At 38.7% G+C, this 21,143-nt stretch overlaps 1 protein-coding gene and 1 pseudogene across 1 annotated transcript; one reads left to right on the top strand and one right to left on the bottom strand.

The window, feature by feature from the left end:
* Positions 1-310: 310 nt before the first annotated feature.
* Positions 311-19,975, bottom strand: LOC111319095 (uncharacterized). Its single transcript, XM_088749958.1, has 18 exons — positions 19,881-19,975; positions 19,073-19,144; positions 17,971-18,042; positions 16,785-16,856; positions 16,243-16,314; positions 15,497-15,562; positions 14,567-14,638; positions 13,782-13,853; positions 12,846-12,920; positions 11,997-12,068; positions 10,799-11,819; positions 9,769-9,850; positions 9,131-9,169; positions 7,765-8,018; positions 6,907-7,180; positions 2,799-2,837; positions 1,202-2,041; positions 311-1,019 (listed from the first exon to the last, which is right to left on the bottom strand). The coding sequence occupies exons 1-18, from the start codon at positions 19,973-19,975 to the stop codon at positions 976-978; spliced, it is 3,333 nt and encodes a 1,110-aa protein (XP_088606084.1). The 3' UTR covers positions 311-975.
* Positions 5,613-6,767, top strand: LOC148743108 (uncharacterized; annotated as a pseudogene).
* Positions 19,976-21,143: the final 1,168 nt, after the last annotated feature.

Here is a 21,143-nt window from a genome sequence, read left to right as displayed (position 1 = left end):
CAACTGATGGTTTGATTCGAGAGGGAGAATATCCGGGAGACTAGTTCAAGTACTAACTATCCATAACCGCTAAAAAAAATTCTAAACTAATTCTAAATATTTGTACCTAAGGACGAATGGAAGGCTATTGAAACTTAACGGGGAGAGTAGGAGTGGAAGCTTGGTGCTAGAAGCGACACCATGTCCGAAAACAATCCTACATCAACTGAAATGTTTTCCAGGTGACGTTTCAGCTATGAGATATTCTTTAAACTATATTGAACTCCAGGATGGTTGAACTATTAGATAACAAAAGAAGTGAGGGATGATATATTATCATTATTTCTTTTAATAAGGCAAGAACATTTAACACTTTTGATAAGATCCTCACTTGGATTACACTTTTGCAATACATTTGTTTTGTCATTTTTGTTCAAGCCCCTACAAAATCAACTTAAGTCATACATTAACAACAATTGTAAGTAAATGAGACAGACTGATGAACATACATTATCTGACCTGTGCATTCAATACACGTGTAAATACGATTAGTGGCTTAACATGGTCATAACAAAGAAGCCACCTAGAAAATAATACACTAGGGCTGAAGTCAATAATGAGTAATGTATGCAACTGAATGCTGAGTTAATAGCTAAGTCGTGTCTGTAAGTACTTGTAAACCTAATAATATTGAAATAAAATAAGTTATTGAAACTTCTGACAACACTGGAGCACGATAAAACCGTAAGCATGCCTTCAAGAGATCTTATTCCGCATACCACACTCACTCCCTTTCGGACAACCTGGACGATCAATCAATGAAAGCAAACATTCCAGGTTCGCACTAGTTGCTTTGAAACTTTTCTTATCTTATCTGGCTCTGAAAGTGTTTTTGATTAAGTAAATGTATTATTTTCACGACATAACAGTATGCAATCTTTGTACTTCTATCGCAATGATTAGAACTAAAAGGACTTGATAAGTCAGTGCTACCGGTTACAAATGTGTGTCCAGCACCATATCATCTTCTTCATCTTGTTCTGTTGAACAAAACAGTAACTCGCTATCAAGACACCTCAATGACACATTGCTACCTAATAAAAAAGGTAAAACTATGAGTTTTGGAATAAAGAAGAAATATTTCCTCCACCCAGGCTGATGAACGAGAAATCAATTCTCCAAAACTTTAAATTTAGCCGAAACGGAGGGTGGTAAAACATACCTTCGTCCATAATCAGCTGCTGGTGTCTTGGTGACTCATTTTCCATAGACTTCTTACCCCGTTGTTGGGGGTCCTGATTGCCTCGCTTTGAAGTTTCTTGGTTGGGTTCCTCATACATTCCTCTTGGTTTGTCTCGTTCATTCTCTTCATGTTTAGGATCATTATGGACTTTTTCTCGGTCCTCTCTATCACAATCAACTCGCTGCTTTTCAGTTTCTTCATATTTCTTTCCTTGTTCTTGTTCATCTTGCTCATTTTCCTCTTGTCGCTGTTCACCTTGCTTTTGATTTCCTTTGGACTTTTCGTCTTCTTTAGCACCATCCTTTAGCCCATGGTCGGCTTTATGTTCTTTTTTCTCTTCTTGTTGAGTGCGCTGCTGTTTGAATTCCTGGTTGTCTCTTTTTGGCTCTTCTTCCGCAGTTTTGGCTTGCTCCCGCCCAGGTTTTTCATGGTCTTCTTTCAGCTCTTGTTCTTTTGGCTGCTGTTCACTTACATCTTCGTTTCCCTTTGATTGATCTGGTTCAACTTCCTGCTTTGTAGTGGGTGCTTTGTTGTCATCTTTTGGTTCTTCGTCTCGTTTAGATTCAACTTGCTCCTGTTCATTGGCTTCCTTTTGACCTTGTTTTGGTTCTTCGTCTTGTTCTCGTTCAACTTGCCGTTGTTCAGTAGCTTCGTCTTGGCCTTGTTTTGGTTCTTGGCCTTGTTCAGGTTCAGTTTGCTGAGGTTCAGTGGGTTCCTCATTGTCTTCGCCTGATCCTGCGTGTTGCTCACCCTCTCCTTGTTCTTCTTGCGATTCGTCCTCACTATCGTCGGTGCCCCTCGTTTCTTCTTGATTTTGTACTGTGTTGAACAAAGAAAACACAAAAAGGGGAATAAGTTTACGGAGTTCTTCCTCTCGTGGCTTTAGTTCGCTGGATAAGCCATGTCATTCCTTTCAATATTTGGTAACCGCATCGTGTAACTTCTCCATCCCTAATCATTTGCGCTCCGGTTTTGCTCTTTTCGAATGTCTCTTTTCTCTTTAATACCTTAAAACCGTTATTTCTAGAATTTTCACTGTCGAACAAACAAGTAGATTCTATGTTGCTAGGCGTCAGTTCAGAGGTAAAACATGCCTTCGTCAAAACAGATGACGTCAAAATGTGATATACGGGGCTTAGCAGGGTGTGTCTGGGATGTTCCAAGCCCATTTTGACGTTTTCTATGAGCAATTTCAAAGTAGACCCACGGCAACATGGAATCCATTTGTTTTTATAATAAAAATAGACGCATTGTTAGTGTTGACTTCGTCTATGAGTCTTTTCTTCTCTAGATAACAAACGAGAATCAATTTAGGTAAAATCAAACTTATTATACAGCGGAAAATTGCAGTCATTAAACTGGCTCAAAATATGGAGGTAGGTAAACTTCAAACTGGAGGTCAAATAACCTTTTACACGTTCCTTAGATTATGGCAAATTGAAAAAAAAGGTCATCCCAAACTTTTTAAGTTACATGAATTTCTCAGTGTTCATTGGTTTGGTTTTTGGTTTTCGATTACCAGATGTTGCGCTCTCAAATTTATTGTAGTCTGTGGAGAGGTGAACTAAGTGCGTACCTTCTTCGATAACTCTCATTTTCGTTCCCTGATGTTGAGCTGGCGAAAAACGAACAAACAAGCAGAGAAAAACGTTAGCAACAACCGCGTTATTCACTCATGAAGTAGTCATTATTTTCAAGGAGCTTAAGCCGAACTTCGTCTTCAGTAACATGAACTACACAAGCCTGCGACTGGATATAGATACCTGTCTCTTTCTTATTCACTTGATTAATAAAATAGATAAATAAAAGAATAAATAAATACATTAGTTAAAGCTCTTCCGTAGGGGCTTTTCAGCTACAATGTAGACTAACTAGGTGCTTAAAAATCCTCACAGGCAGGAGGCAGACTGGTGGGTTATTTATAGGGCGCAGCCGAAGAGTTGAATTAGGGGCAGCCGAGAACTAATCTAGTAAATGGCAGGGTGGAGAACTCGAGCCCGGGACACCGGATTGCAAGTCCAGCACCTTAATCACTCGGCCACGCCGCCTCCTCCAATTTATTATTAATTAGTTAATCTGATTTATAAACACGACGCCGCATATCTGTGCTTAAGAGTGAATGTTACCAACGGGTCACACACTTGGTGGCAACAGCTGAAAAATCAATTTCGCTCATACTCCAAAGCTAGATGGGTCTTCGTTTGGCTGGATATCGATTTATTTTCGAGAAAATCCATGATAACTGAATTCCGCCAAAATGCCGCTTTTGAAGCTGAAAATTTTGAGCAATTCTTGATTGTTTATTTGCACCATCTAGTTGAAGTTATCCGATCATCTTCTAGCAAGATCAAAAACAGGTCAAAAGTAACCGGTTATTTAAGTATGTGCTAAACAAAATAATCGACTGAAAAGCTGGCTTTTGGAAGCCGAAGGTCTTCACAACACTAGCAGACAAAGTAAGTGTGCAATCGCGGCTCACCACTATTTAATACAACGACAACTTCGAACGTAAAAGGAGTGAGGCGAAAAACGACTCGTTAGATTTACCCCAAATAGCAAGAGATATAAAGCTAAATAAATAAGGAATAAAACCCCCTTTCATGAGGCCGATTTGTTCAAAGCCTACAGAAGAAACGGCGTACGTTTTGGTTTGTTTTGATACGCGCAGAAGTAAATATGGCGGTCAGCCGCACTCGTTCCGAATAGTATTTGGTGAAATTACAAACAAACATTTTCACAAGACAGTACTTTGTTAAATTCAGGTCATATTGGCAGTGATCATTTGACGGCGGCTTATACCAGAGAACGATTGAGCTTCCCCCTCTTTCCTAGGTGATGTAGATAATTTTGTGAGTTCATTATATAGAAAAGTACGTGTGAAGCTCTCAATGCATATGATTAAGAAATAAGAAACGATAAATTAAAAATATAAATAGGTGAATAAAATACAAGCGTGGTGCGCTTAAACTTTCCGATGAAAAATTTTGCTGTTATGGAGTCAAATTGAGTGTTAAGTGTTGGTTTTCTGTCTTTGATAACCAGCATTTCATAAATTAAACAATCCAACTTCCGACGGCATTTCTTGAGGAGGGTAATTTGTTCACGAAGATCTTTGTTCCTTAGATAGTGTACGTCTCGTAGGTGTTTACCAATGAAAGAGTGCTTGTGCTCGTTGATGCGCTGAAATAGGTGTCGGCACGCAGAGCCGACATAATCTGCGTCGCACAGATCACATTTGTATTCATAAACAACGCATTGTTCGTCAACAAGAGGTGGCTTGGGTTCCGTCACTTTGATCTCATCAGCAGTTTCTTGCTCGTAAACACCGGGCACACATCGCTGTTAATTTTATTCGCGAGATCGGAGAGCTGTCCTCGTACTAAGTTGGCTGACCGTTGATTTTTAGATGATATAATAATCCGAACGGGGCTTAATAACCTCAAGCGCCTGTTTTCGGTCTTGAGTCTCTTTTCTGTCTCTGACGACAAAAAAGAGTAGATCGCAGCCACACTCCGGTCTATTGTATTTAACTACAGTGAACGGAAGAGTAAAAAAAAAAAGTCTTTTCTGTCTCTGACGACAAAAAAGAGTAGATCGCAGCCACAATCCGGTCTATTGTATTTAACTACAGTGAACGGAAAAGTCCAAGACCGCCTGGAACGTTACAAAGATCCCTCAACCAACTGAACAAAAGGGATGATATCAAAATCTCGAAACCGGACAAAGGTGTTGGGTGTCAGGTGTTGTCGTCATGGACAGATCTGACTATGTATGATTATTAAGTGTGGCGTTCATCGATCTGTGATGAAACGAAATTTAAGCCAGTATCCTTGGAAAGACCAAGTACAAGGGGTAGACCACCCCAACATTATCACCCTCTACTTGGAAAAGAGAAAGATCTGGAGTTCGTGGTTCAAAATTTCCTCCTAAACACATCGCTGATTCTATTTGCCAGAAAGGCTCGAGACTGGCACACCTATACGGTCTGCCCAAGACGCATAAACAACGATTGGCTTTGCGACTAATCTTGTCTGCCACAAACACATATAATTATGCTCTTGCGAATTGGCTCGATGAGAAACTAAAACCGCTTTCGGTTAACACATACTGAATCACTGATGTTTTCCAGTTTGCCGATGATATCAAGGAGGTGTGGTTTAGTGAGTGTGACTTTTTTATATCATATGACGTATCCTCTCTCTTCACTAATGTGCCCCTCGAAGAAACAATGAAGATCCTCACTAACAAAGTTTTCACTGAGAACTGGTTCAATGTGACATACAACCTGAACATCAGCTGAGATGATCTCGTTGCCCTTCTAAGAGCGGCTACAAAACATTAACTTTTCTAGTTTAATGGCAGCCTCTACGAATAAATAGATGGTGTAGCCATGGGATCACCGCTACGACCGCTCGTTGAAAATACATTCATGTGTTCCATTGAGGAGAAGCTTCAAAGGGAAAGGAAACTACGCTATTTCTATAGAAGGTACTTGTATGACGCCTTAGCCGTGGTACAGGACAATCCAATTGCTAGTGCCTTTCTTGAAACGCTGAATAAAGCCCACCCTACACTTAACTTTACCGTCATGGAAGTAGCAATCAATGGAAAACTTCCTTTCAACGGAATGGAACTTATGAAGATGGGTAGCCAAGTTAGAACATGGTTCTACAGGAAAACAACAGATAAAGGTCTTCTTCTCCATTACCAAAGCCACGTGGACAATAGGTATAAACGATCTCTTCTAAAGACTATGTTAAATCGTGTACATCGACTCTCATCTTCACCTGACATTTTCGCTGCCGAATGTGACAACCTCAAAGAGATCTTTCTCAAGCTTAAGTACCCTGAGAGACTCATTAACTGTGCAATCACCAGATTCATCGCTTCTCAAGACTGAAAACAAGCGCTTAAGGTTAAGAAGCCCGTTCGAATCATTATACCATTTAAAGATCAAGGGTCAGTTGACTAAGTACGAGGACAGCTCTCCGATCTCGCGAAGAAAATTATCAGCTATTTGAGCCCAGTGTTTACGAGTAAGAAAACTGCTGATGAGATCGAAGTGACGGAACCCAAACCACCTCTTGTTAACGAACAATGCGTTGTTTGTGAATACAAATGTGATCTGTGCGACACAGATTATGTCGGCTTTACGTGCCGACACCTATTTCAGCGCATCAATGAGCACAAGCACTCTGTTATTGGTAAACACCTACGAGACGTACACAATCTAAGGAAAACAGATCTTCGTGACCAGTTTGCCATCCTCAAGAAATGCCGTCGGAAGCGGGATTGTTTAATTTCTAAAATGCTCTTCATCAAAGACAGAAAACCAACACTTACATACATACCTACATACATACATACATACATACGTAGGTTAACTGACCACTCCCAGAAGGGCTTTTCAGGGCCAACACCCACCCATCCCACCCAAGGGAGGACATCCACCACACAGTGATCTCGTGCGTGGGAAATTAACTTTTCCTACCCCTAACCACTTAGCACTCAATCTGACTCCATCAAAGCAAAAATTTTTATCTGACAGTTCAAGCGCACCACGTTTGTATTTTATTCGCCTATTTTAATTTTTTGTTCATCGTTTTTTATTTCCATGTAGATAATTACACAAAATATCACCGTAAACACACTTCATTTCCTGATTGTAATGTAAAGAATTGTACCTTGTGTGGAGCGAAGGCTGACATAGTGTACTTCATGGATGTGTCCCAACACAAGTGTCCTACTTTTGTCAACAGGACATTGAGGCCGTAAGATAACATCGTGAGTAGCATTAAGACTGCTGACGCTGACCACACGAATGCAAGCTTTGTAGCGGTTTGCAGCGGCACTTAGAAAAACATGGTCACCCCAAGCGCCATCTTGCTCCATGTACGTTAAGTAATCAGTCCATGATTGATGTCCATGGACGAAGTTAAACAGATTTGTTCCATTCGGCTGAGAGGAGAGTAAAATAGAGAGAAAAACTTAGAGTGTAAAGTTAATGGTACACTGGATCAGTTTGAATATGTTGGAAGGAGTCATCGAATGAGGAATTAACAAAGAGATACTAAACAACGGTAAGAACGAATAATAACCAATCAGAGTAATGAACACAAAGATCTACATTGGACGTTGTAGTCTCAACTCCTGTACATCTAGCGTCCGCCTTATCCAGAGTCAAGGTTATCCAATTGGGATTGTCCCGTCTGTGGGAGATTCAAGTGAGAAGTACTTTTAAAAAACCTTGGGTCAGCCCTTTCTCCGCAAGACAGAGTCCTTTAGTTTTCGCAAGGAGGTGTGAATTCATCCGTGACCCGGACATGGTCTATACTAAAACACTTGAACAACACAGAGTGTTTTCACGATAAATCCAGAAATAGTACATTGCCATTCGTGGAAATAAAGGTGAATAGGGGTGGGTATGTACCGAGGCAGAGGCAAGGTGATTATTCATCATTTTCACCGACACTGAGGTAGTTAATGTTTATGGTGCTCCTAAATTAACAGTGGTTAACCCAGAGTGTAAGACATCAACTTACTAGCTCCGGGTTTTTTCGGAGGTACTGGACCAACATTTGTCTCAATTCGTCGTGCTTGATCTTGATTCTCATAGCAATTTCCAGTTGATCTGACAAAGCATAGAACATGCAATTTCCTGATCCGTCATTGTCAACAATTCTGAAGCCCTTGTCTGAAGAAATTTTCTTCAACTCATTTTTTAGGTCTGTCTTGTCATTTACTTTGCTTGCATCGAGTTGCATCTTCTGAAGCTGAACAATTAACTCAGCAGAACCTAAGTGAAAAAACGGATGAATGAACAGAGGATAAATACCACCATGCCCGTGATTAAGGAGGACCAAAACAGAAGAATACTACATTATAAGTACTTTTTCTCTAAGCTTCTACAGGTTCTTGGTAATAAGTTTCTTTGATGTATAGAGGAACTTTATAGAAAAGGAAGTAAAAAGGAATCCTTAACAGCCAACTGAGCCTTCCATTGCAGAAAGAAAACGAAAAAATTTTACATCCTGATTCGAAGTACTTCAGCTTGGTTTTCACGCAAATTGGGGTCAAAGTGGCAAATATTACTTAAAGTAACTAGCTAACTCTCCGTATTTCATCCAGATCAGAAAATCAGAGAAACGAAATTTTGTTACACACGACAAGCGGTTGAACACAGCTCAGGTATCCATTTCAGCACGTCTCACTTGTTCTAAACATCATTTAGGGGCAGTCTCTTCAAAAGCGGTAAAATGCATTTCGGCAACCTTCCGCTTACAGTTGGTTCGCGGTTCGGTTGAAGACTTATTTTTTTTTATTTTTTCCTTTATATATAAATATATATATATATCCTATATATCTAAACAAAAATCTCTCGAAGTAATTACAGCCTCCTTTTCAACGAAATTGGACAGGTATAGAGAAACCCCGAGATACGATTTGTAAACAATCGTTATCAGGAGGTGTTGACTATTCTTCCCAGTTACATTTAGGTTGAATTCAGCTCTATCGATTTTCTAGAAAATAGATCGATATTCAGCCAAACAAAGCAAGCAGTATATTTTTTCTTTGTAAGGCCCATCTAACTTGAGAATATGAGGCGAATCGAATTTTGGCTGTTGCCACGACATTTCGAAAATAATCGATTTTTGGCCATATTTGCTCTCAATAAGGGAACTTTCATCTTTGTGATTGCTACTATTGATTGTATGTCAAAAATGCCACAAACTAAGCAAAAATTTCTCCGTTAGGGAAAAAAAGGGTTTGGAAGGGAAAAGAAATTAATGGTTCCCACTCCCTAAATGTGCCTTACCGTAATCTTGTGTTGCCGAATTACCCGAACAATTCAAAAAAAATCAAGCGACTTTCCCGCACGTTTTCTTGAGCTGAGTAAATGTTTCTTACCTTTTTCGATGACTTGCATTTCCATGCCCTCCTCTTGACCTTTGGAAACAGCGATGACATTAATTTAACACGTTCAAATGCTTTTAACCTTATTCCTCATAATTGTAAAATCGGTGTTTCATATATGAAGCAATAATCAGCATCATCAGAGATAGTAATTTTTTAGGCTAATCATAAAGAGGTCCAATCGCCAGGAAGTAATCGCGTGGCAATAAAACTCAATCAGATTTGCAGAACTTATGAAATTGAGTGAAACAAAATTGTACGACCAGTACTGTACAATCAATTTAACCTCTGACATCACAGAAGACAACTCTTAACCCTGCAACTCCTCACTGGACTCTGATGACGACGTCGAATTCCGCACAGGCTGTCGAAACGTCAGTCATTGTAACCGGCACTGAGCAATTCTTTCCAGTACTACCCTCAACCGATGAAAATCAAACTAATTAGAAGTACCTTTTAAGATGTTGTACCTGCGCATTTGTTCAAGTGAGAAACTATCTCTCATACCTATGGCTGTTCGAGAGATAAAAGCTGTTCAAAACATTACTTGACGTAAAGTAAACTTTCTTGCATTTTACTGCACAAGAAAATAACTGTCCTCATCTCCGAAGGATGGTTTTCGATAAACTTACCTTCATTGTTCTGAGTTCGTACACATTTTCCCATCAAATAGCTCCTGAACTGTTGGAATTTAGCGTTCAAAACACGTCGTACCTAAATGTAAGTCATCAAGAACAAAAAGCAAAGAAAATATTTGAAATACTATGCGTGCTGATTGGTTAAACACCTATCGTTGCCTGAACTGATCAATCCTAAACTAGTTTTGAAAAATAATAACCACACAACTCTCATAGGATGTCTGTAAAAAACTCAAAAATGTAGTAGATCCCTCGCTTTTCATTCCTGATTTAAAACTCTTTTTTTAAGTCTTCCCAACATCTCGCGTGGAATGTTATGCTGCTAAGCCCACCGAGAGTGCGGTCTATTGTTTACATGATCGACATGAAGGTTTCAAATGCTCAGAGTACTTTGCCACTATCGCCTGGTGTGAGATCCAGAAACAGAACCGATTTGGTTGGTTATGACTCATTTTGTTTCCGTGAGATCTTTTCACCTCAACAGAAGTTTTATACCTTGAAAACAGACAACGTTATATTTCACTAGCTACGCAATTTAAGACATGTGCAAAAACGAAAAAGAAGCCGCTAGTATTTTTGTTTATGGAACTAAGCGGCTTAATAAGACTGGTTTATCTAATATCGAGTGACACTAATATATTTTTCGTTGTAGATGACCGAACAGGGAAGGGGCATCAAATTGACAACCTTTAACTGGTTAATTCCTTATAGCACCTTCCATTTGTTGGAAAATTTTCCTGAGTTGTATAATACACCTTACTACTCAAAAGGATGACACGAACTGTAAGAGTTTTTTCTACGTGAATCTTATTTTTTTTGGCAGATCAAAGATACTCCGCAAAACATTCAAGTATCAAAGCCCGATAAATTTTCTTCGTGCCAAACGGAATGGTTCTGCTTAAACTAGTTCAGCTTACATTCTTCACAGCATAGAACAAGACATTTATAAAAGTATCCTTTAATTTCAGCTGACCCAGTAGCAGAAAGAAGTTTCAGTAAAGATTTGAAGGTGGCGTGTTATTACCTGTTTTGTTGATAAAGTGTAGAGAATGGGATTGATGGCAGAGTTAACCGGCAGAACAAAGACTGCGATCCAAACTGCCAGGTCACCAGGTGTACGGAAGGATTTTTCCAAGAGAGACCTCATTCCAATAACCACAATGGGCAGCCAGCAGACACAGTCGGTAAGAACAATGAAGAACACTCTTTTGGCGAGCGAGGCCTCCCTCCTCAGATCGGCTGCCCTTTGCTTGGCTTTCATTTTCCTCTCTCTTTCGGTCCCTTGCTGAGCCAGGCGCCGGTTTGATGTGCAGGATGTGTAGATAATCATGGAGTAGGCCACAATGACGAAAAACACAAGAGTAAAGTTTAAACCAACAAACATGGCAACAGAGTATTCCCAGCCTGAGGGCTTATCAGCAGAAAGTTGCAATGGGAGACATACAACTGATCTGCCATAAAAGTGGTGACCTTTTTGGCGACTACCAAAGTAGTCGATGCCCACCGTGGGAATAAATGCAATTAACCCACCAACAATCCAGATAAGGAAACACAGACGGTGCGTAACCTTGATTGTAAGGGACTTTCCGCGATAGGGGAACAGAATATTCTTAACCCGGTCGGCGGATATCAAACAAATCGTCATAACAGACACCTCACTTGACAACACGGCAATGGCACCTGTTATCTGACATGACAAACTTGAACGCCAGTTATAGTCATCCAAGAAATACTGCCCTGCCCAAATGGCATCCATTACACCTATTATGATAAGGTAGATACCCATCAGTCCATCAGACCCGGCCAAATGTATCAACATGATAGACTGTATCTTATTCTTCTCCTTTGTCTCCTTAAACACCAACCGCCACACGATGACGAACACAGCACCAACCAACGACATAATTCCGACAACCCAGAGACATATCTTAGGGGCTCGATCTCTGAACATAGTTTCACAACTGGCGAAGCTGTCGACATAAGCAAAGTCGCAGTCTGCGTCCTCCTTCGTCAAATGGCAACACATCAGGTTGGTGTCTACAGTCCTACGGTTCATAAAAAAGATTTGAAATGAATCCCATAAGGAGAAGAAAATAGACAATTTCGATTCTGAATTTAAGACAATGAAAGGGTAATAGCCATACTCTACATGATGCCTTATTGTAAACAGCTCAATGAAACTTCTCAATTGAACATCTCCAGACACCATTCCACTAACTTACACTGTTATTAGATTTCTCATGTTCGAGAAGAAACCGGCCGGCAGTTCTCGCATTTCGTTGTAATGGAAGTAACTGCAAATTAAAGGAAAGCGATTCAATTCAATATCACTCGTTAAGTTATAAAGATGCTGCTGTCTTAAGCCCAAGTATTTTCAAGCTTTTGGGCTCTCTTCTTTTCCTTTGCTCCACCCAGTTGTCACACCACCAAAAATTCACCTCTTAACACTTCGTGAGACTCTCTGGGATTCAGAGGGGTGGAAGGAATGGAAGGGTATACCACTGTCAATGGTGAAATTTTTCTCAACTGCGTTGATACCCATACAGTTAGGACCCTGAGTAATCGGAAAAACGGGCATTTTAGAAGACGAGAGAGCAAGTAACCAAGTCACACATATCTGAATACGAATAATTCGTTACTGAGTTCGTAAAACATACCTATTGTTTGGAAATGTGTATACATGCAATATTACATCGGTAATCTACTCGAGAGGGGACTTTTCATTGAGAGGAAGCCCTCATTTAGTTTTCCCGAAAGTTCCTCAGTGGCCAGATCTGATCATGATTGGTTTTAGGAGTGTAAAATTTGTGCGTGACTAATGGTATAAACTATGCATTAATACACAAAGCCCGTCCTTAGCTTTACACTCGTAGAGGTATCTATGGACAACTCGAATAACGTAATTTCCAATTTGCATGATTAGGCTGACTGGATTACTTGTCCGTAAAAATAGGGGTAGGGACGCTAATCCGAGAGTTAAAGGCATTGTCTCCCTAGCATTTGGAATTCACTCTCCGTGAAGCTTACAATTCCACGTACACCTTGAATAGTTGCAGTTGTTTCATACTCACAGGAATCGAATACTTGGCGCGATATCTTTGAATTGCTCGTTGCTCACTCTGCGGATTTTGTTAAAATAAAAGCTCCTGTAAATGACGATAGAAGGAAAGGATAACTCGTTAATGACAAACATGAAAACATGAATTTAGATAAAAAAAAAAGCAGGATAATTGATTGTGAGTAAGCACGAGTGACCACGCGTGACCACGCGTTACCAAGAGTGACCACGAGTGACCACGATTGTCTATGAGCGACCACGAATGATCACTTCTTGCCACTAATTACTCGTATGATCAAGAGTAACTACTGAGCAGTAACCAGAGGAAGGGAGGAATGGTGGCACCCTCCTACTTCCTGCCACACGAGCCTTTTATCCGGTATCAATAACTCGTCACTCTTCTCCGTCAACTTTTCATTTTTGCTTTTTTGTTGTTTTGTTTTTATCTTTTGTTTTATATTTTTACTTATTTTTGGTATTCATTGCTCGTTTTCTTTCCATTCATTTCCCTAAGCTCCTTCTTTCTGCCTCTGGACGGAAACGGGCTCATTACATAACAATTCTTGACAGCAAAGTAGCTCTGGGAACTACACTTTCAATGAAGGAAGTGATACATTGTTTGCATATCTCAGTCTCCGGGAATATGGTTTATCAACGTTGAAATCACAAGTTTCTGGACAAATTCACCTGATGATAATGAAATTATGATGTCAGCCAAATTTATAACTTCTTTCCCTAGATCAAGTGTAGCCACCTGTGGCCAATTTTGGTTGTTAATGGTCGCTCGTGGTCGTTCGCTGTCAATCGTGGTCACTCGTGTATAATTTTTGACACAACCTTCTAAAATGACGGAGATGCAGAACATGCGGACGACTGCGCTCTCACAAGACCCCAGTTTTGCAGTGCTTCACTAACTTCGGTTAAAAATGCTAATGAAAAATAGACTTACATAGACTGCAGGTTTGTTAAGCCTTTAAAAACTCCACGCGGCAGGTACTGAATATTGTTTTCATAAACAGCCCTTGAACGAAAAAGAAGACAAATCATTATCACCGTGACCTAAAGTACAGAAAACTCTAGTTGCAAACAATCTTCTAATTCCTTTATCGACTCTACCATGTCTTATCACAAAGATATCTTTATAATCTACGTGACGCTGAGAAGGAGATTGCTAAGGATCACTTTAAAAATTAGGTAATGGTAGATAGCGGTTGCTTGCTTAATTCCAGTATGAGTACGCGCCGATTTATGTACGGGAAAGAATTTCTACATTCCTTTAGTAATTGTCTTATTTTTTTCTGACATGTGAAATCTTGCCAGTGAGATCCGAGTTGGCACTTGCTATCCTGGATGATATAGCAGCTTCAAACTCGAGCAACGTCATACGTGACCCTGGTAACCTCCAAGGTGTTTGAACCTAAGCTAGCCAAAGCACACTAGTTTGAGTAATTAAGTGGATCAGGGAATTAGTCTGCTCACCCTTAGCATCACACCCCGGATACAATTTAACTTATAATTTAGAAGGTTACTTATTCCTCGAGTATAAGTTTTTTTTCTTTCGCAACCGCACATCCTCTAACAGAAAATTTAAATGAACCAAAAAATAAGACAGCCGCTAATGAACATTGATTTCAGATGATCAGATATCTCGCGTAAGGTCATGAATTTTTACTAGTGCAGAGACATAATTTCCGTTGGCCATTCTGTTCATATAAAATTGCTGGGTTTACTTACAGGTCTCTCAATTTAGACAGGCCTTGGAACTGATCCCGTGACAGAGTTACGAGGCTGTTTTTCTCCATGTATCTACGCGATAAATGAAATGCACGAGACGCTCTCTATCACTATTTAACAGAAAATATAAATTTAAATAATTGTTTGGGCTCAGAAATGTTTATCGTCAGGATCAGCTATGATTATTTATATCGTTTATTCGCCTCATATAAACGTTCCTTAAATTATTTGTTCCTTGTTCTTCCGCAAACTGTTTACTGCTTGTCAAAGTTGTCCAAAACTTGATTAAAAAGCATCATCGTCAGACTGCTTAAGACCGCTTTCACCGGGACGAGGACATTTTGATCACATCGCGCTTGCACTGATTGTTCTGATTGTTTTGATTTTTCTGTAGTCTGTGGTATTATATTTTGGTATATAAACACGAATGAAATACCTGGCAAGCTTTCGCGTATAGTGAAAGTAACACGTTATCTTCACAAGTAAGAATACCGCTGTTACTAAAGTTCCGTAATAAAGTTCACCTTTTTGCAGCTAAAGGGAAACTACTAGGCTTTTATTGGTGTTCATATAATAAATATCACGTGGCCGCTTAGAGATACGAAATTCATCGTCTCGTGTTGAAAAGTATCTCTCAAAACTCGAAGAGAAAGTTGGCATCTTCGCGCGGCCATGCGATATTCTCCACATGTGCGTTATCTTAACAAATATAATAATTAATGATTCTTATTTTGTGCATCTATTTTAAAAGTTACTGTATATTTTTCGGTTAAAATCCTTAAACCAGCTTTTAATTAAGTCTGCGAATGTCAGAGAAATAATGGGTCGGTACACTGATTCTCTGTTTTTACCCAAAGCTCTCTTTTCATTTCTGCCCATTAAACAAGGCACGCACTGAACCAGTTTTTGTTACAAACACAAATCACTTACAATGTTTCTATCTCGGAGAGATTTTTTAACTTTGGCAAACGCTGAAGTTTGTTATTGGAGAGAAAGCTGAAACAGAAAAATCAAAAGGAAAAAAGCTGAAAAGCAAGTTAACTGCGTTGGTATTTGAGACTCTCGGGGAGTTTTTTATCCCAAAAGGGACCTCGTAAATTGACATTAAAACTTAACTGTTTATTTTTATTTTAGCTGAGTAGCGAAACCTTTTTATCCCAGACTTGAGAATGTGAAAAAAAAGTGCCATGTGTAATTCTGCTGTTTAAATGGTCGTTTACATATCATGAAAGGAATTCACTTCTCAGTGTTGGTGCATCGAAACTATGAATTCGAACTGTTGCTCATATCGCAAATTAATCTTGTAGCAGTTGGGCTGTAATAATTTAAACCTTCCCTGATCGCTTGGCGAAAAAAAAAAAAATTAAGTCTCAAGTCAAGTGGAGAAAAGCGTTAAACGAGACAGTCAATCTCACTTTTTTCATCTATATTTTCTTTTCACTGCTATTGGTGACCACATCCACTAAGGTTAGCATTATATACCGGGGCGGAGAGGTTTCAACCTCTCTCCACTCTGTTATATACTGAGGCTAGTGAAGCGCATGCAGTAGTTTACGGTGATATTTTTATTGTAATAGCATTCTATTTGCAATGGCCGCAATGCAAGAATTTACTAAAATCTCTTAAAAGAAATGTACGGTTTCACTCGCTTTAAAGGCGTACAAAATGCCACTTACAGCCTTTTCAACCGAGTAAGGTTGCCAAAAACATCTTCCGGAAGACGCTGAATTTTGTTGTTTGACAAATCCCTTTGAGAAAAACTGGTTAGCTAACATTTGAGAACACAAATTTTCCTTGGAAGATGGGAAAGTCCCGCTCCCAAGTATTTCTGTAATGTGAGCCAAATCGGCTAGCTGACAATAACATACTAGTAATTTTTTTACTAAATAAGGAAATGAAAAGTTTTTTAAGCGTCTTTAAAAATATCAATTATGACCAAGAATCTCCAATATGCAGAAACTGGACTCAAAGGATATATTTATTCCATCCTTAAAAATGACAGACCTTCTGCTACGATAATAATGAGAGGGAAACCTTTCATTCTATTATGACATCTATTATTCAAATAACACTTTACTCAGTAATTTCCAAATGAGCAAACTCAGTACGAGAAAGGTAGAAATGAGCGATATTCTCAACTGGTTTGGATCACCATGTATGAATGTTAACACTGACCTGTAAAGGATTTTTTTTTTGTACATAGAAAAGTCCTACTTACAGTACTTTCAGTTTGGTATTACTGCTTAGTATCTCTCGTGGCAAACTCTGCAACTGATTGTAGGACAAGTCCCTGAAAAAACGTGTTTGGGGAATAAGATGATTGCCAGCGAGAAAAAAAATAAACAAACAAACATTCAGTTAATAAACTGCATTTCCAAGGGCTATGTGGAACTCTGTCATTTCTGTCTTGGATGACCTTTTCTTCTGCCGAAATTCTTATCTGATAGAGCTTAGGCAGATGTAGTTCATCAATCAGTTTTAGTAATCAGTTGTAGTAATCAGTTTTAGTAATCTTTGAAAACTTGAAAACTCCCTCTCTGGGAAACATTCATATTTCCCTGTCCAATTTTTTTGGGTTTTTGTTACGTTCCATAAATAGATGCACGTTATTCGATGGTTTAACAAAGTTGTAAGGCAGACGGATGATTTCCGAGTTGCGTAGTATTTATTTTCATTTTAGCGGGGAAAGATGCAAGCATTGTGCAAAATGTTTGCATGTCGAATAAGGGAGAAAGTGGATTCAGTTGGCTATAAATCGAAATTTCTTTCTATTGGATTAGCTTTGCACAAATGTTCACAAAGGTGAGCGCCAGCAAGCTGGTGAAGTCATCTGTACACACCCAATGTCACGTGACCCAGAGCAAAAAACAACCCAATGCATATGTCATTATTAAATTTACGATTTGACTTTTTTAAGTCTCCTTTCGTTATGCAAAATTACAAGCAGGCATTCTGAGTTAGCATGAAAACGTACAAAATGAGAGTAAAAAGGTGTCGACAAGTCTTCTTTAAGGGTAATTTCTCTGTTTTGTTTTTTTAGAATTCGTCAAACCCGTGTCTGCGTTTCAATAAAGATATATTCTCTTTTTATTTAATGCAAAGGAAGAAAGTGCAACTTTTCGTTTTCGAGAGTGGCACCTTTTTTGTCTACAACGGAAGTAAAACTTCATTGTGACATTCTCTAGCTTTGGAACGTCCTGTTTATGAACTACTCACACAAAACTGATCAAACTCCATGTCCGACTGGTTAACTAGTGGCTCCAATAAATAAATCAAGAACGAGAAGTGTATAAAACCATATTTTGAACTGCTTGAGAGCAATAGATCACAAATGCAATACAGAGGAAAGCAATATTAACGTTGACGAAGAATTTTTGAAAACAAATCACAAAATTTATACTTACACTTCCTCTAATGTGGACATCTCTTGAAGAATGTTTCGAGGCAGCTTTTCCAGCCGATTACCACTCAACCGCCTACATATAAAAAGCGATAAAAAAGATCCTATTGTACGAAAGATGCTTCAAACTTAGGGCAGAGATTTTCTGATTATATTATTGTACCTAGGATATCCACATCATAAACGCTATCCCCATTTTTGACGTTATTTTCTAGTTTAAGTCTGTGTTAGAGCGCAAAGTTTCATCATATCTTCGCTTTTAGTTCCAGGATATAGTTGCAGTTTTCCTACCTTCGAACACGATCATCGTTTAGTACGTGTTAAAGAATAAATGTGGAAAACATTTTCTAGAAGAGAGCCCTGATCCCTATGTTTATGTTTCGCGGGTCATTTTCAGCCTTGCTATGGTGTTTGCGCAGTTTATTTTCCAACACGGCGCCGAGGATTTTAATACCGGTCTTTTAAAAGTTACTATTCGTTTCTTAATTTTTAGCTCTAGCCATCAAATATACTACAACTGATTTTCGTCAAGCAGCATAGCGTTTCCAAAAACCTTCTGGTCCATCTGAAGTAATCTTGTGCATGCTGAGGAAGTAACGTGCCACGGGACACTACTCCCTCTAAATTAGCATCGATAATTTATCGATAGAACCATTGTGTTAAACACCTTTCTTTGTCCTCTTGATCGACTCTTAGTAAGATATACGAGCCCGCAGGATACAGCAGTATTGTGCCTTTCAAATGATCGTACTGTGCAACTTGCTCGAGTTTTCCATGCCAAACTGTTTTTTAATTTCTGTAGTGCTAGTCATGTTTAGGTATTTCTAAATGTGTTGCACAACCAAAGTAATTAGCACCTTCGCACAAGCACCTAGAAATGCGCACGCACAAACACTTAACTACCGTATCAGCACCTGTAGATACGATCTATATAAATCTGAAAACGTTACGCCGTTAAATGATTACACTATGGATACAAAACTAAACGTTTTCAATTGAAATCATGTTCACCCTGCTGCAGGCACATGCGATCACGTCAGAAACAGAAGAGAGCAAGGAATTTCCCAAATATTTGCTTGAAATGGTGTCAAGTAATTGCTACTCACAAATATTTCAACATATCTTGCCCTGTGAAGAGATCTTCGGATAAGTTTTTTAAGTTGTTGTTTCCCAGCCACCTGTAAAACGCATAAAAGTTAAATGCCATTAGCATTTGAAAACATTTTCATTCCTTGAACTGACTAGAATTTGCAAGAGGTCCAACTTTTTGCCTAACTAAAGGTTTGTTTGTTTTAGAATTCACATCTACATGTACTCGATATTATGATGGCTTGAACATTTCTCATTTTGTTTACCAAACTATGATTGGAGCGTAAGTATACTCATTCGTTGCTGTACTTGAGTCTAGCAGGTCATACCATCATAATTTTCCTATTAGGGTAGCTTCAACTAAGGCATGTCTACGTATATTTTATTGTCATCTTTCAATTATTAGATAAAAATCGTATTTAAGCCTGCGAGCCAAATTGCACTCGGTAATGATAAATCTTGATAGACAGAGGAACATCAACACGTTTAACCTAAGTTGAACATGGAATGATATTTCTAATAAAATATATGTCTAAGTTATAGGCCATTCATATGTCATCCAAAGTAAAAGATAGGATGTTTGTAAGTCGTGCCTTTTTGCCCCTAACTGTTAATTATTTTGTTAAAGAGGATTTCTACAAGTGCCTGATGTTTATCAAATTCAGTGGTTTACCAGTACTCAATCCTATCATCAAAACAAACTTAAAAAAGGTTTGATTCAGTCGTGGGTGAGATTCAGTTTTAAATAAAACTATCATATAGGAAGAGTAATCACTCCAAGTCAGTGGCAGTCAGCTATATTAAGCTTCAGAGCGAATAACTTACAGATCAGTTAACTTGTAGCGCTTGAACAGATCACTCGGTAGAGTCTCCAGTTTGTTGAAATCCAGAGTTCTATATAGAAATATACGGTTTTTCATTGTTCAGTCGGGAGTGTAGGATTTTATTTTGATTTTGTCCACAAATGTAAACAGACAGACGTTTCTAAACAATGTACGTGTGCAATTTCAACGAGCCATTGCAGTGCTCACTGATATAGAAAGAAGGAAGATTCAAATGAATTTCAAATCAGTCTAACTATGTTACAGAGAACAGTTTGACGGTCAACATTACTTATCAATATATTAAATGAGCGTGACAAAATTTTAAGTATATCAAGTACATCAGCTCTATCATATCAAACTTCGCCTATTGTTATGGTATAATTTGTTTTCGGGCAATGGCTCTATTGTTTACACCGGATGGTTTAAATCGTGCTTAGCAGGCATCGAGTTCGGTCAAGAATTTTTTGGTGTAACAATTTTTACCTCGGGATAGTATCCTTGGGAATTTATGTAGCCCAAGAAAATTGAAGTAAGAAATAGTGTGGGAGAGGGAGAAGTGATTGATTGCCACTAAACAAAGGGCAGCGCTCATTTCAGAGCTTTTGTTGTTAGGACCACTTTCTTTTTCGTCTTTTCTGACTTGTTCAATCTATGGCTCCAGTTTGGGTTTTTGGTATTTGAAGAAGAATCAGAATGGATTAGATCCCCTAGAAGTCAAAACTCCTGTTATACCACAAACTAAACATCCTAAATAAATACTGTAAGGAAACCGTCGTTTACCACAATGCAGCTGAGGAAGGGTTCATAGACTTCCACCTTAATATTATAAGTTGACATCAATAGTAATAAGATGCACTATAGACTCTGAATAATTATTTTCAAAGAAAAATCGAGGAGGAGACGTCCTTTTGGTTATTCCGACGGTACCGAAGTGCAGAGAAACCTTAGGAAATTTATTTTTTCACTCTCACTTTTCTAATAGGACAGTGCATCTTTCTGGAGTTTTTGAAAGTTCTTTATGAATTTGCTCTAAAATGGAAGAACCAAACTGACTCAAAATAAGTCTTGAAGCTGTAATTTATCACTAAACGTAAGATGAATGCAAAAGCGAGCTACTTCTCAGGCTCAGTGAAGCATCTAAAAACCTGTTTATTTCCTTTTCTTGGAAACCTTCAAAACAATTAATTAAAGGAGCTAGCTGTTTTTTAACTGTCTTTGCCCTCCCGTCAAAAACTTTAGATGCTTTTAGTATTATAATGCGCGC

The sequence above is a fragment of the Stylophora pistillata genome, chromosome 1 (assembly GCF_964205215.1).
Source record: "Stylophora pistillata chromosome 1, jaStyPist1.2, whole genome shotgun sequence".
NCBI classification, from domain to species: domain Eukaryota; kingdom Metazoa; phylum Cnidaria; class Anthozoa; order Scleractinia; family Pocilloporidae; genus Stylophora; species Stylophora pistillata.
This window is presented reverse-complemented; position numbering and strand designations above follow the sequence as displayed.